Genomic DNA, 16,533 nt, shown 5'->3' on the forward strand with positions numbered 1-16,533 from the left:
TTCCGGTAAAATTCTGGCGACTGAGCTGCCTGTTTTTTTCTGTAAAATCTACTGACTTTTTTTTTTTTTTTAACAGTGTATTAATTAGGGTTTTGAAAAATAAACCAATGCGACCGAATTTATCCAGTTTGACAAGTGAGCAATTTGTCTGCTTCAATGGCAGCCACCTCAATCGACAAGAATCCCCTGTGAATTCTGAGATAAGTACGTGTAAAAATATAGACCAGGTATCGCGCGAAACTAGAACTCAGTTGAGGTTTTTTGTCTTTAGAACAGGGGTGCCCACACTTTTTCTGCAGGCGAGCTACTTTTCAATTGACCAACTCGAGGGGATCTACCTCATTTATATATATCATTTATATTTATTTATTTATGAAAGAGACATTTTTGTAAACAAGTTAAATGTGTTTAATGATAATACAAGCATGTGTAACACATATAGATGTCTTTCTTTCACAAAGACAAGAATATAAGTTGGTGTATTACCTGATTCTGATGACTTGCATTGATTGGAATCAGACAGTAATGATGATAACACCCACATTTTCAAATGGAGGAGAAAAAAAGTTGTCCTTTCTGTACAATACCACATGAAAGTGGTTGGTTTTTGGCATCTAATTCATCCAGCTTCCATACACTTTACAAGAAAAACATTGGCGGCAAATTCCGTAGCTTGCTTGATTGACATTCACGGCACCCGAGGGTCTTGTGAGATGACGCTGGCTGCTGCCAGTTCATTATTATGAAAAAATGACAGAGAGGAAGGCGAGAAACACTTTTTATTTCAACAGACATTCGCGCCGTCCCTTCCGTCAAAACTCTAAAGGCCGACTGCACATTTCCTATCTTCACAATAAAAGCCCTGCTTCATGCTGCCTGCGCTAACAAAATAAGAGTCTCGGAAAGCTGGCGTGCACAAGTGATGTGCACGCCAGCTTTCTGAGGGATCGCTTGTGCACGCCAGTTTTCCGAGACTCTGTATTGCCTTTGGACACCCCTGTGTTTATACAATATCTTTTTGCATGTTCAGATTGTTCTCAAGTTTAAAAGACATGCAATTGTATGCATCGCATGCAATTTGTCTTTCAAAATTTTGAGAATGAATACATCTTTTTTTTTTTTTTCCCCCCTTGGCCTCAGTCTGTACCCCCACTCCAGGGCCCAGGCTAAAAACGATTTTTTAAATTGTATTTTAATCTGCTATTCTTTTCTCCCATCCCCCCCGTCAGCGATCCTGTTCTGTCTCCCTGTAATGTTTGTCTGATCTTGAATGGGATTGTGCTGAAAATTGCAATTTTTCTGAAGGAACTCTCCTGACGGAATTAATAAAGTACTATCTAATCTAATCTAATCTATCTAATCTAGTAAAAAAAAAGATGAAATGCTTTATTAGTACACTTTACTTCCAGTCTTTTGCGGGCGACATAAAACAATGTGGCAGCCCCGGGTCTTGAGTTTGACAAGTGTGGATTGTGGGGATGGGTACCTTTCACAAGTGACCATTTTTGGCTACTTTTGTTTGTGTGTTTGTGATTCTAACTTTTCTGTGCAGTTATTATATCTTGATATTTTCTTACATTTGTGAGTCTCATTTGCAAGTATTATATTGTGGATTTCATATGCAGTTGCAATTCCAAGACGTTAGATGGAAGAAGTGTATAAGCTCTGGTGTGTTACCCAGTCTCTAGTTTTAATTTTCCTGAGGGAACTCTCCTGAAGGAATCAATAAAGTACTATCTATCTACTATCCATTTAGTCAGGGAGTAGTCTTTGCCATTAAACTGAATCTGGTCTTTTGTTGTGCCTCCGACGGGAGGTGTCGAAATCGATTTGTAAAATAGATCATGCTAATCAGTAGCATGTCTTAAGCATAGCCAATATACATTATCAAAGTAGCGAATTTTGAAATGTGGAGCCTCATTGTACATTTTAGTGTTTTCTATCTGGCATTGAAAACTGTAATATTACCTCGAGGCAGTCCGACTGCTTGAGTGTTTGTTGGCCCGCCAAGTTTGAACCTGCACAGGATGTAATGTGTAACAAAGGTAGAGGTAGAAATATGGTACTGTTTTTATTTTAATTTTACACGACTCAATACTCAATAGCAATGGAATTCGATTGGTGCCAAATAAAAGTAAAGAAATGAGTCCCTACATTGTATGGGATTATTGTACAATTGATGGCTGAGGCTAAGTAGTAAGGCATTGTTATTGTTGGGTGTGTAGGGAGCAAACAGACAAAGAAGAGGAAGAATGTGTGTCACACTCTTCCTTTCCTTAAACGCTGGAAATGACCCAGCGGGTGAGACGCCCAATTGCTTCAAGTCAGTCATTTGTGTCTCTTTGAAGGAAATACGTCAAGGGTGTCACTTGTTTTGTTGTCTCAGATTCATCCTGTGTGAGCCTCTTCTGCTACCATGTCTCCGTTGGACTTTTATTTTGGCCTTTTTAGGTGTGGGGATTTTTTTGTTTGTTTAAGTCAACATGCATTTAGCTGCTCATACTTTATGATGGATCACAGGATGTGTGTATGGCTGATCAGCTGCAAAGTGTGTTTCAAGTCATGCTGACTGTCAAACATGAAGCTTCACACGCTCCCCTTATCTTCACTGGATTGCTTTAGCTACCGTCCACCTGACACATGATCATTTAACGCCCATGAAAGACACTTTAGAACAGGGGTCTCAGACACGCGTTAATTTGCGGCCCCCACGTTAATATGAAAGTTTACCGTTAGTGCGGCCGGCGAGTTTTATATGAATGGCGCTTGACAGCGTTGTTATTTGGGTCCAAAATGGCTCTTTCAACATTCTGGGTTGCCTACCCCTGCATTAGTGGAAAAGCGGCAAATGAGTGAAAGCGACAGAGACGTTGCCATGGAGACGAGGGTTTTCTTACGTGCCTGGCTGCAGTCACACCGCGACACCTGTCCGTCAGTAATAACAGTCCCCGATATCCATCCATTTTCTACCGCTTATTCCCTTTCGGGGTTGCGGGGGGCGCTGGCGCCTATCTCAGCTACAATCGGGCGGAAGGCGTGGTACACCCTGGACAAGTCGCCACCTCATCCCAGGGCCAACACAGAATCACACTCACATTCACACACTAGGGCCAATTTAGTGTCCCCAGGTGCATGTCTTTAGAAGTGGGAGGAAGCCGGAGTACCCGGAGGGAACCCACGCATTCACGGGGAGAACATGCAAACTCCACACAGAAAGATCCCGAGCCTGGATTTGAACCCAGGACTGCACGACCTTCGTATTGTGAGGCAGACGCACTAACCCCTCTGCCACCGTGAAGTCCCCGATAACCTGGACCAATTCAAACCGTTATTTGTTTTTTTTATTGTTTAATTTGCATTGCCTCACACGATGAACACTACATATATTTCTATATGACGCCGGATAACACTGCAGGAGCCGTTACTTTTTTTGCGCTCGCTATCCTGGTATTTTCGCCGTGTTGCTGTAGGGAGGAAAAGCGGAACGACACACATTGCGGAAATATCAATCAATCAATCAATGTTTACTTATATAGCCCTAAATCACTAGTGTCTCAAAGGGCTGCACAAACCACTACGACATCCTCGGTAGGCCCACATAAGGGCAAGGAAAGCTCACACCCAGTGGGACGTCGGTGACAATGATGACTATGAGAACCTTGGAGAGGAGGAAAGCAATGGATGTCGAGCGGGTCTAACATGATACTGTGAAAGTTCGATCCATAATGGATCCAACACAGTCGCGAGATTCCAGTCCAAAGCGGATCCAACACAGCAGCGAGAGTCCCGTTCACAGCGGAGCCAGCAGGAAACCATCCCAAGCGGAGGCGGATCAGCAGCGCAGAGATGTCCCCAGCCGATACACAGGCAAGCAGTACATGGCCACCGGATCGGACCGGACCCCCTCCACAAGGGAGAGTGGGACATAGGAGAAAAAGTAAAGAAACGGCAGATCAACTGGTCTAAAAATGGAGTCTATTTAAAGGCTAGAGTATACAAATGAGTTTTAAGGTGAGACTTAAATGCTTCTACTGAGGTAGCATCTCGAACTGTTACCGGGAGGGCATTCCAGAGTACTGGAGCCCGAAATGAAAAAGCTCTATAGCCCGCAGACTTTTTTTGGGCTTTGGGAATCACTAATAAGCCAGAGTCCTTTGAACGCAGATTTCTTGCCGGGACATATGGTACAATACAATCGGCAAGATAGGATGGAGCTAGACCGTGTAGTATTTTATACGTAAGTAGTAAAACCTTAAAGTCACATCTTAAGTGCACAGGAAGCCAGTGCAGGTGAGCCAGTACAGGCGTAATGTGATCAAACTTTCTTGTTCTTGTCAAAAGTCTAGCAGCCGCATTTTGTACCAACTGTAATCTTTTAATGCTAGACATGGGGAGACCCGAAAATAAAACGTTACAGTAATCGAGACGAGACGTAACAAACGCATGGATAATGATCTCAGCGTCTTTAGTGGACAAAATGGAGCGAATTTTAGCGATATTACGGAGATGAAACATTACTCTCCATGCGTCGGCTAAATCCAAATATATTCCACAACCCCAAATATGTCTTTTTCAAAGCCTGCAGTGAAGAGAAAGGGTTCGTTATGAGCAAAGACAATTCCAGGAAAAGTGGGAGATGCAATATTTCTTTGTTGAGCACGGGGGCCCCCCGACGTGTCTTATTTGCACAGAGAAAGTTGCGGTGCACAAGAAATACAATTTGAAACATCATTATACAACTAGACATACTGAGGAGTATGCACATTTTTTTAAAGAAATATTTTCTTGCGGCCCAGCCTCACCTACATTCTGTGTCCAGTGGCCCCCAAGTAAATTGAGTTTGAGACCCCTGCTTTAGAAGCTGCAAACTACGTGTAAGCTCTCATTCAGAAATGAGAGGCAATGTCCAGAAAACAAACACAGGAAGCTGACTGGCTTGCTAGACCAGAGAGGAGGGTTTGCTACCATAAAAGGAGCAAGAAGCTCTACAGCAAAGACATCAAGCAAAGCGCAAGACCTTTTATAGCTTCTTGCATTGCCTTTTCGTATCCCTTTTGTGTCATTAATAAACAAATGCTGCCAGTCATGTATGCAAGGGGTTAGGAACAGGATTTCCTATGATCATATCTGAGTTGCTATACGCTCCCTGAAAAGACAACACCACTAAGCAGCTTGAATGGCCAGGATGAGGCAGCCTAAGCTGTGATTCATTGCATTAGATCAGGGGTGTCCAAAGTGCGGCCCGGGGGCCATTTTTTTAACGGACCCACGGCAGATTTTAAAAATACTATGTGTCAGGCTTTCCCCTGACAGTTTGTTTGTGTTTTAGTTTTTTTCCTCTGCATTTGTCTTTGTTTCCTCTGTGTTCAGTATTTCCTATTTTTAGTTTCTGTCAGTGCTCTTATTTTGTCGGTTTCCTGTGTTTCTCCCTGAGCGCTTTTTCCCCTCAGCCGGCCACACTCGTTGTCAATCAGCCCGCTTCTATTTGAGTCTGTTTTTGTCCTCCAGTCAGTGCTGGATTATTGTATTGTCGTTGCCACGTGTCACTCTTGTGTCGTTGCTACCTGTATGTCATCATTACAGCTACTACCTGTCATGCTACTATTTGTCCTTGTCATCGTAGCAGTAAGCTGTTCCTGTTAGCTATTTGTAGTTTGTTTTCTCCCTAGCTTTTTGGTTTCGTGTTTTCTTGTTAGCCATTGGCTGTTTCCAGTTTTTCTGTTTCCTGCTAGATACCTGTTAGCTTCCACGCTAGGCCTTTTGTTTGTTATCCGCCCACGTGCGCGCTTTTGGTTTTGAACCCTTTGTTTGGTTTTGTTCTAGTTTTTTATATTAAAACCATGTTTTCTCACTCCATCTCTGCATCTTGGGGTTCGTCAACTACTAACTGTGAAACTATGGGGGAAAAAAAGAAAAACATAAAAAGTGGCATGATAGAGCAAACAAGTGAAATGTAACAAGAACATGTTGCAATGTTTACTCTAATAACACAAAGCTGCCATCGAGGCTGTTTCTTTAAAAAAAAAAAAAATAGTGAATCAAAATCAATTATGAATTATTGATCAATTCAAGGCTCCAATTACGTCACATTTAAATATTCCACTTTGAGATATTTTTTGGGGCAAATGTTGGATATTTTGTGTTTGCCAGAAAAAAAACTGAGCTGTTTTTTTGTTTTTTTTAAAGAATGGCCTAAAACGAACAAACAAAAAACATAAACAAAAAAACAAACTTATAATTGACGGATTGATCTGAAGTTGATCTTGGGACCATTGTGTTAAAAGTAAATAGTAAAAAAAAAAAAGTATAATTTATTTTTTAACACTTTAATGAGTAGGACACTTTTAGATCAGTGTGTTTTGTTTTTAAGGGTTCATTGCACAAAAAACAATAGTGAATTAAAATCAATGTTGTTAGGAGTTGTTGACCTTTTTCCGGCTCCCAATTATTATATAATCTCAAACATTCTACTTAAAAATGTTATTTGGTGAAAATATTGCCTATTTTGTATTGTATTCAATAAAAAAAAACATGGTTTTCTTTGACAAAAAGAGCATACAACTTAAATCTTTAAAAACGTCCTATTGACAGATAGACCTAATGTTGATCTAGAGATTTAAAACTTGATAATAATACTGAATAATAACACATTTTTAACATTTTATTTTTACCAAAACCTTTTGGGGTCCCCGGGATCAAGCCTGAGTGGAGGCCTAAATGTATATTTTTCATACATATATTTTATTGGTTTTTAAAATTAATGGCCTCCGCTTGCTTTGATTAGTCAGTGTGTGGCCTTCAGTGGAAAAAGTTTGGACACCTCTGCATTAGATTCATGCAAATAGTAACAATTAAAAACATTTTAAAAGGGCATAAAGTCGTCCACTACATTACAGAGTTCTCTTATTTAACCATATTCCACATATTTCTGGCCTATATTAGGCATTTTCAAGCATACAAATTGCGAATTGTACTAAAAGTATCAATAATACTAACCAAACCAATCAGAGCGCACTGCACTGTTCAGTGTCATGGCCACTGATTGGCTCAGCCTCAGACAGCATCCAGTCCCACTTTTATGAGCATAAATGTTACTACCTGGGCGTTATTTTATTTCGAGAAGGCTCTCATTATGTCAAAACCCCGTATACAGAAGGGTTTTTATGCACTAGTTCTTAAAATCATATATTATTAATAATTCCTTCATTTGCCACGTGTAGGCTGGAAACCAATTAAAAACAAAGAGGAATTACTCTACGATATGATGGTGTCTCATTAGTCATCACACATTATATTTTCAAATCCAAGTCTTAGGCATATTTGACTCTTTGGGGATTCCACTGTATTATTATCACACTTGCCAACCTTAAGACCTCCGAATTCGGAAGATGGCGGGCGTGCCGGGTTTGTGGGTAGCGGGGTTTGGTGGTAGCGCATATTTGTAACAGTGTTAAAAGTTTTTTATACGGCAACCCTCAGTGTGACCTTTATGGCTGTTGACCAAGTATGCCTTGCATTCACATACGTGTGGCTGTAAAAGCCGCATTTATTATGTGACTGGGCCGGAAGAGTTAGTGCTGCAAGGGTTCAGGGAATTTGTTTTGTTGTGTTTATGTTGTGTTACGGTGCGGACGTTCTCCCGAAATGTGTTTGTCATTCTTGTTTGGTGTGGGTTCACAGTGCGGCGCATATTAGTAGCAGCGTTAAAGTTATTTGTACGGCCACCCTCAGGGTGGCCTGTGTGGCTGTTGACCAAATATGCCTTGCATTCACATATGTGTGGCTGTAAAAGCCGCATTTTATTATGTGACTGGGCCGACACGTGACGTTGTAGAGGACGGTAAAAGCACGCCCCCAATATTGTTGTCCGGGTGAAATCGGGAGAAAATCGGAAGAATGGTTGCCCCGGGAGATTTTCGGGAGGGGCACTGAAATTCGAGAGTCTCCTGGAAAAATTGGGAGGGTTGGCAAGTTTGATTATTATTATGTTTTTATAAAATTGTTAACCTGTATTATGGTATTGTTATTTCACATACTGCAATACTGTATGAAGGATACTATAGGCGTTTTATATTTTTTTACAAAATATTTTTGTTTTATGCATAACATGTTCCTCTTCTAACTAGGATACATCCGACATATATTCTATAAAATATTTAGTCAACCCATTCCACCATGTCAGGGGTGTCCAAACTTTTTCCACTGAGGGCCGCACATGGAAAAATTAAAGCATGCGGGGGCCATTTTGATATTTTGTCGTTTTCAAACCAGAACAAAATGTATGGATTTTATAAAAAAAAAATATTTTACCTTTAAGGTTCCCGGGACCGTAAAGAGTCTCAGCCATTAAAATGTTAAAAATAAGTCAAAATTATTATTTTATTTATTTTTTATTTAACGCTTACAATGAATCTCTATATCAACTTCAAGTTGATATAAAGTAATACAAAAAAAGGTTTTAAACCTTTTCTGTCAAAAACTACTTCTTTTTTTTTATAGTAAAACTGAAATATGCAGTATTTAGTAATCAAAGCCCTAAAAGATCAATAATCCAGGACACCATTGATTTTAATTACTTTATATTTTTGGAGTAATAACAGTGAAAAGATAAATAAAATACCAATAAATATATTTAGGATCCCCACTCATAAAATGCTACATTTTTATTAGGTTTTTCTTTTACTTTCAACACAGGACAAGTTACAGGATCAAAATCTTATCAATTTTATGTTTGAACTATTATTTTGTTGGTTTTATGCTCTTTTGTCAAACTAAACGTTGTTTTTATATGGCAACCACACAATATATGCAATATTTACAAGACAAAACATTTTAAAGTGAAATACTTGAAGTAATTGGAGCCTTGAAAATAATTAATTATAACATAGATTTTTTTGTCTTTTTTTTTTTTGAGCAATGGCAAAAAAAGAAAAATAAAGAAAGACAAAAGAAAAAAAAACAGCCTGCATGGCATCTTTGTGTCAACATTGCAACTTTTTCTCATTAGATTTCACCTAATTTCCCTTTTTTTAAGTGTTCCTTTTTTTTTTTTTTTTTTTGCAATAGCATTTCCAGAATGTGTGACGGGCCAGTAAACAATTAGTTGCGGGCCGCACTTTGGACACCCCTGCACTATGTGCATCCAAACACTGCATATTGTATTGAAGTTGCACTCTACATAACCTTGTTCCTTCTGCCATCTAGCAGTGAAGACAGGTACAGTTCCACCTGTTGCATGTGCTAAAACCTAGTGGCTGCAAGCCTATTATGAAAAAGGTTGATTGATTGATTGATACTTTTATTAGTAGTTTGCACAGTACAGTACATATTCCGTACAATTGACCACTAAATGGTAACACCCGAATAAGTTTTTCAACTTGTTTAAGTCGGGGTCCACGTTAATCAATTCATGGTACAAATATATACTATCAACATAATACAGTCATCACACAAGTTAATGATCATAGTATTTACATTGATTTATTTACATTATTTACAATCCGGGGGGTGGGATGAGGAGCTTTGGTTGATATCAGTACTTCAGTCATCAACAATTGCATCAACAGAGAAATGTGGACATTGAAACAGTGTAGGTCTTATTTAGTAGGATATGTACAGCCAGCAGAGAACATAGTGAGTTCAGATAGCATAAGAACAAGTATATACATTAGAAGTACATTTGAGTTGTTTATAATCCGGGGAGATGGGATGTGAATGGAGGAGGGTATTAGTAAAGTGTTGAAGTTGCCTGGAGGTGTTGTTTTAGAGCGGTTTTGAAGGAATATAGAGATGCACTTACTTTTACACCTGTTGGGAGTGCATTCCACATTGATGTGGCATAGAAAGAGAATGAGTTAAGACCTTTGTTAGATCACAATCTGGGTTTAACGTGGTTTGTGGAGCTCCCCCTGGTGTTGTGGTTATGGCGGTCATTTACGTTAAGGAAGTAGTTGGACATGTATTTCGGTATCAGGGAGGTGTAGCGGATTTTATAAACTAGGCTCAGTGCAAGTTGTTTTACTCTGTCCTCCACCCTGAGCCAGCCCACTTTGGAGAAGTGGGTTGGATTGAGGTGTGATCTGGGGTGGAGGTCTAAAAGTAACCGGATTAGCTTATTCTGGGATGTTTGGAGTCTAGATTTGAGGGTTTTGGAGGTGCTGGGGTACCAGGAGGTGCAAGCGTAATCGAAGAAGGGTTGAATGAGAGTTCCCGCTAGAATCCTCAAGGTGCTTTTGTTGACCAGAGAGGAGATTCTGTAGAGGAATCTCGTTCTTTGGTTGACCTTTTTGATCACCTTGTTTATTATGAATATCATTATCATAGGACTCAGTTATTACCAACAAATGAACTTTTTTTCCAAGATATTACCGCTGTAGTGGCTGCTCTTGTGTCATCCTTTTGTGTTTCCCTCTTCTTTTCATGTGATATATATATATATATTTTTTTATTTTTTTTTTTTTTTATTTTTTTTTTTTTTTACATTTTGGTCTGGGACCCTTTGGGACTGTGTGACAAGGGGTGGCACTTTCGTGACTTCTGTGGTGCTTTTTTGTGGATTTCTGGATCTGCCTCCCGGGAGCCTTTTGGCCATGGAGACCAGCTGCTGGGTCTCTGCCACACCAGAGTCTGTTTGGAGAGACTGGAGGAGATGTGGATGAAGAGACAGGGCTGCGGAGCTAGCACAGAGCGCTAGGACGGACAAGCTTTACAGTGTATTGGCTCAATGAGCAGGTATCGGACACCTCAGTCTCCTCGGACCTATCCTCGCTTATCCATACGGACTGGATACTGGCCGAGAGTTGGTTGGCGGTCGAGAGTGGAGTTGGCTCTCTTGGTTGCTTTGTTGGGTCTGCTCCTGTCTCTGGCCATGCTCCCTCCACCCCAGCAGACGATGGTGTGGAACAGTGTTTTTCAAATTTTTTTAAGGCAAGGCACATTTTGGTCATAAAAAAAATCCGGAGGCACACCACCAGCAGAAAACATAAAAAAATATACTTTGTGTTAGCAAGCAAGGCCATCTTTGTTGTTGCTATCCTTCTTTGTGTGGACATTGTTGATTGGCGTGTCACGTACGGCTGTACTTTGTGGGTGCCGTGAGTTTTTGCTGTCGTCCAGCATTCCGTCTCTGTTTACTTTGTAGCCAGTTCAATTTGACTTTCGTTTTGCATAGCCTTTTCCTTTCCCTTTCGTTCATTTTGGGTTTAAGCATTACATACCTTTTTTTACCTGCACCCTGCCTCCCACTGTGGTCTGCATATCGAGATTGATTGATTGAGACTTTTATTAGTAGATTGCTCAGTACAGTACATATTCCGTTCAATTGACCACTAAATGGTAACACCTGAATAAGTTTTTCAATTTGTTAAGTCGGAGTCCAGCTTCACGGTGGCAGAGGGGTTGATGCGTCTGCCTCACAATACGAAGTTCCTGCAGTCCTGGGTTCAAATCCAGGCTCGGGATCTTTCTGTGTGGAGTTTGCATGTTCTCCCCATGAATGCGTGGGTTCCCTCCGTGTACTCCGGCTTCCTCCCACTTCCAAAGACATGCACCTGGGGATAGGTTGATTGGCAACACTAAATTGGCCCTAGTGTGTGAATGTTGTCTGTCTATCTGTGTTGGCCCTGTGATGAGGTGGCGACTTGTCCAGGGTGTACCCCGCCTTCCGCCCGATTGTAGCTGAGATAGGCGCCAGCACCCCCCGCGGCCCCGAAAGGGAATAAGCGGTAGGAAATGGATGGATGGAAGTCGGAGTCCACGTTCACAGAAAAACATCGTTGTCTCACCCGACACATTCCGACTTTTACAAAGCAATGCTGCCACCTCCTGACAGGGAGTATTACGTGGTTACCCTGCCGAGTTTTACACAGCACAGACACTAAGCAATGGCACATTATTGGCAGATTATAATTATTGATTTGCAAAAAATATTTTTGGCATAAATTAGGTCAAGTTGCATAATTTTCCACGGCACACCAGACAATATCCCGCGGCACAGTGGTTGAAAAACACTGACGTGGAACACCGCAGAGGCCACCACAGTGTATGTGTTAATTTTAATTTTAATTTGTAGCTGTATGTAGTATGTAAAATTAAAATTACATTTTGAAACATAGTTTATCTTCAATTTCGACTCTTTAAAATTCAAAATTCAACCGAAAAAAATGAAGGCAAAAATGGAGGCAAAAATGCGCACTGGTGTGCGACAAAAATGTCGCACTCCAGTGCGACTTATATATGTTTTTTTCCTTCTTTATAATGCATTTTCGGCAGGTGCGACTTATACTCCGGAGCGACTTATACTCCAAAAAATACGGTGTAACTGTATCTTGAATTTGAAAAACATTTTTATTTTTCACTAAAGAATGCGCATATGAAACTGGTGGGGTTCGGTACCTCCAACAAGGTTAAGAACCACTGAGCTAGACGAAGTGGCTGGGGAGAGGGAAGACTGGGCTTCCCTGCTTAGGCTGCTTCCCCCGCGACCCGACCTCAGATAAATGGAAGAAGATGGATGAGTGGATTATTCTGATTCTGAACTTTTGTCTTATTGGCCCAAATAATAATAATAGTAATAAATTATTGTCTATTTAAGAAAAAGAAAAAAAACGTTGTCTCAGAAAATGTTTCAAATCCTAGCAGAAAATAAACAGTTTCAAATATGTAAATAAATATTTACCCGAGGCGCATGTGCAGATACACCGGAAGTCGACTGTCCCGACAGACATGGCGACCACTTCAACGGCAGGAGCGATAGTGAGTGTTTTCTTGGCGATTGTATAACTTTTTATGGTCCAATTCAATATTCCTGCGAAACTAGTAGTGAAATTAATTATGTACTGGAGGATTATGAGCGCAAATGTGAGCGAAGACGAAAGTCGAAGCACGTACATGCAACGGAAGTCTGTGTCGTGTTTGAAAGCAAACATCCGGTTCAGAGTGCGTGAGGCTTGTTAATTAGCTCCGAGTTTCAACCTCCTGACGGGAAAAATGGCCAAAATAAAAGATGTATCTTCCATTTGAAAGGAGAACACGAGGAAACGAGTCGACGCTGGTGTGAAGGAATGTAACCGAGCATGGACTTTGCCGCGAGGACACCTTGAGTGCACTTTGCCATGGGGTTGTTAAGTGCTCTTATTTCCACTGTAGGAACATGCTTGGAGGCTGCCTGCTTAATGCTGGACGTCAATTTCCTCCTCGTCCACACTGTAGTCCGGACATTTCTGACTGTGTTCAAATTTATAACCCACCTGCCTTCACTTTTTGTCCATTCGCTGCTGGACCTGGGAAACATGGTTCTCTTCGGCTTCCTGTCCGCAGCGGAGGCGACGTCCCACCTAGCCCACAGCACAGTGACCCTGCTGGCCAGCTTGATGCTCTCCCTGGAGGGGCTTCTGGAGAGCCTGAAGATGGTGGGCTACCTCCTCATGCACGTGCTGCTCCGCGGCAAGGCGCACCTGTGTCGGGGGCTTTTGTCGCTGCAGGAGGCGTGTGGCATCGCGCTCAGCCTCCTGGTCTACCTGATCAACACCGCAGTCAACTATGCTTTCATTGCCACCCTCAACCTCTACTCGGTTGTGATCTGCGTGTTGCAGACGGTGTCCAGCCCACTGCACATGGCACTGGAGCTCGCGCCCACCACCATTACTTTCCTACACAGCAGCTTGGTGGGCACGTTGGCGTTCCTGTGGTCGCCATGCAAGCTAGTGTTGGACTTCCTGGCGTCGCTGGTGCACATTTTCATCAGCATCTTCATACTGAACATCTACGGCCTTTTGCTTGCAATCAGCATTGCTCTGACAACCACCGCCTACCTTAACCCAGAACTCACCAGGCAGGCCTTAAGGCGACTTGTGGCTTACGTCAATGCTTTCCCGGCTATTCACAGACTCCACGCAGTGCTTGTTTTAACGTGGCAGAAGGCATCTCGTTCGTTATGTGCCGCCTGGCGACACCTGCACACGATGTTGTGTTGCCTCCACATGCTGGAGAGAAGAATCTGGCAGCGGCTGTCTCGTCACAGCAGCCAGCTGGGCACAGCGCTGAGGATGCAGCTGCACAGGGACAACAACAACACGGGTAGAGCGCGAGGCGACGGCGATCCCGGCGAGGGGATCAGGCGGGATCCACCTGACGGAAGAGCGGAGGACCATCCCCACCGGGAACAGCTCGCCCCAACGACCTCCAGCACGGAAAGACCTTTAAAAGCCAACAAACATTTCAGTCACTCTTCGTCGGAGAATCTGCTGACGCTTCTGAACGAGCAGGAAGACCAAAAGAAATGCGTCATCTGTCAAGATCGCACCAAGACGGTGGTGCTGCTGCCGTGCAGACACCTGTGCTTGTGTCGTCGCTGCGCCGACATCATGCTGCTGCAGCAGGCCATCTACCAACATTGCCCGTTGTGTCGTCACATGATCCTCGACATCCTTGAGGTGTACCTCTGAGAGACATTTTACAACCACTCAAAATGTGTTTTGCCGCATTTCTCACTTCAGTCCACTTGTACCGTACTGGACTTGGGTTGACGAGCGCTCACAATGAGCATTAATGTTTTTGTCCTATCACTTCTACTTCTGTGTATTACAGCAAATTCCCTAATTTGGGGCGGTATAGCTCGGTTGGTAGAGTGGCCGTGCCAGCAACTTGAGGGTTGCAGGTTCGATTCCCGCTTCTACCATCCTAGTCACTGCCGTTGTGTCCTTGGGCAAGACACTTTACCCACGTGCTCCCAGTGCCACCCACACTGGTTTAAATGTAACTTAGATATTGGGTTTCACTATGTAAAGCGCTTTGAGTCACTGGAGAAAAGCGCTATATAAATATAATTCACACAATTCAGAATTGTGTGGACCATTTTCAGTCTTATCTCAAGTTGTTTTGATTATATTTTCTGTGAACGGGTCCACCGGTCAATAATTACTTGTGAGAGGTGTGATTATGTTAATTAAATTAGCTCCAGTCATTCTAGAACTCGGCTACACTGCGCGTGTGCTTGTGAGAAACGGTGCAACTGGCCTTGTTCGAGTATGTATTTTTTCATCATTCACATCATTAGCAAATCCAATGACCTGGCTGGTCCACCTTTTGCAGAGTAATCTGAATGTCAGACGTTGCCAAATTGGTTCCGACAGAATTAACGCATAGGGCTAATGGTTTAAACAGATTACTCACTTATTGCCTGAGTAAAGTTTCTCAGGAGACAAAAATCTGCACAGGAAAGTGAAAATGTTGGAGATTTATCTTGCATAAATGGATTTGTGAAAAGAATACATGTATGCTCTGATAGAAGGGGCCGTTTTGGGTGGACTAAAGAAAATGTGCATTTGTTGTTAAGAATGAGCTGATGGAACAAAGCTGAGGGTCATTTTGCCCCGTTTCTTCATACATTGGAAGATCTTATAACCTTTTGTAACTATATGCCTTATTTGCTCACTTCTTATTATTTGTTTTCCTTGTTTAGGATCCATTACAGTATTCCATGTTAAATATTAGAAAGGACCATGATACACTATTCCATTATTTTTTCTGGTGTGTTTATTCAGATTACAATTCTCAGAGCGTCATTCTGTTTGACATTCTGGAAAGTGCCATCTACTTTTTGACTGTTTTTTTTTTCTATTGTTAGATGACTGCATTTTTTTTATATATATCTTGCTTATTTTTTAAGTGAAGCTTAAAAATATTACAATGTGTACAAACTCCCTCTCCTCCTCCTCCTCAGGTATTTCATTCCTAAGATTCCAGAAGTGAAATAATTGAATGTGAAAGAATTGAGACCATGTGACTTGAATGTAGACCCAATGAGATGGTGGTAGACACACTAATGGGGACTTTTTGTAATAAAGTGCAGCAAATCATGCTTGATTATGTCATTTAAAAAAATATTGTGGTCCAATATTGAATCGACGACAACATCCTTGAATTAACTTTTTTTTAGTTAATCATCAGGAAAATTTAATTGTGTTGTTGTCAGGTACTATCTGCCTGATGTGTTTTTTCCACAACCTATCAAAAGGGATATACAGGATCTATGGCTCACACTCTTGGTTTTGGTGAGTACACTTCTAAAAAGCCAGTTTGTAATTTAAAAGGGGGATGTCACAGTTAGAGAAAACGTACGATAGAAGGTATACTGAAAAGAGGCCTGTGTTCCTTTTTAGCTTCTCAGTCCTGTCCTGTATACATATTCTTCACAGTGGTTAGAAACACCTTCCCTACGCTGATCATTAATAAGAAATCTTGGAACAAAATAACACTTACTAGTAATAGAGTACTATATAGGTTTATGCCTAATAAGGTATTTATATATATTTATTTAGCTTCCAACAGATAACAGGACATATTTTGGTTTCAGGTGCCTCCTTGACCGTTATTACAATAGAATATTAACTAGAATGGTAATAAGAGTGATTCAACGACTGTTCTGCTGTCAGAGGTCTCCCTTTTTTGCTTTTTAACATCCATCCTAACAAGAGTTACTGTGCTGGCAAACGTGTGTGTGTGTGTGTATATATATATATGTATATATATATA

General features: G+C 41.5%; 1 protein-coding gene across 4 annotated transcripts in view; it reads left to right on the forward strand.

Moving 5' to 3' along the window:
* rnf26 (ring finger protein 26) overlaps positions 1-15,857 on the forward strand; it is a 145,369-nt gene extending 129,512 nt beyond the window's left edge. For 3 of the 4 annotated variants that reach the window (XM_061878671.1, XM_061878670.1, XM_061878672.1), the window contains exon 5: positions 13,318-15,857. In XM_061878671.1, coding sequence (XP_061734655.1) covers positions 13,371-14,444 — 1,074 coding nt within the window. In that variant the 5' untranslated portion in view covers positions 13,318-13,370 and the 3' untranslated portion in view covers positions 14,445-15,857. Of the gene's footprint in view, positions 1-12,704 lie in introns of those variants that run through there. The other variant, XM_061878669.1, reaches the window with a different exon arrangement.
* Positions 15,858-16,533: the final 676 nt, after the last annotated feature.

This window comes from Nerophis ophidion, linkage group LG18 (genome assembly GCF_033978795.1).
Source record: "Nerophis ophidion isolate RoL-2023_Sa linkage group LG18, RoL_Noph_v1.0, whole genome shotgun sequence".
Taxonomy (NCBI): Eukaryota; Metazoa; Chordata; class Actinopteri; order Syngnathiformes; family Syngnathidae; genus Nerophis; species Nerophis ophidion.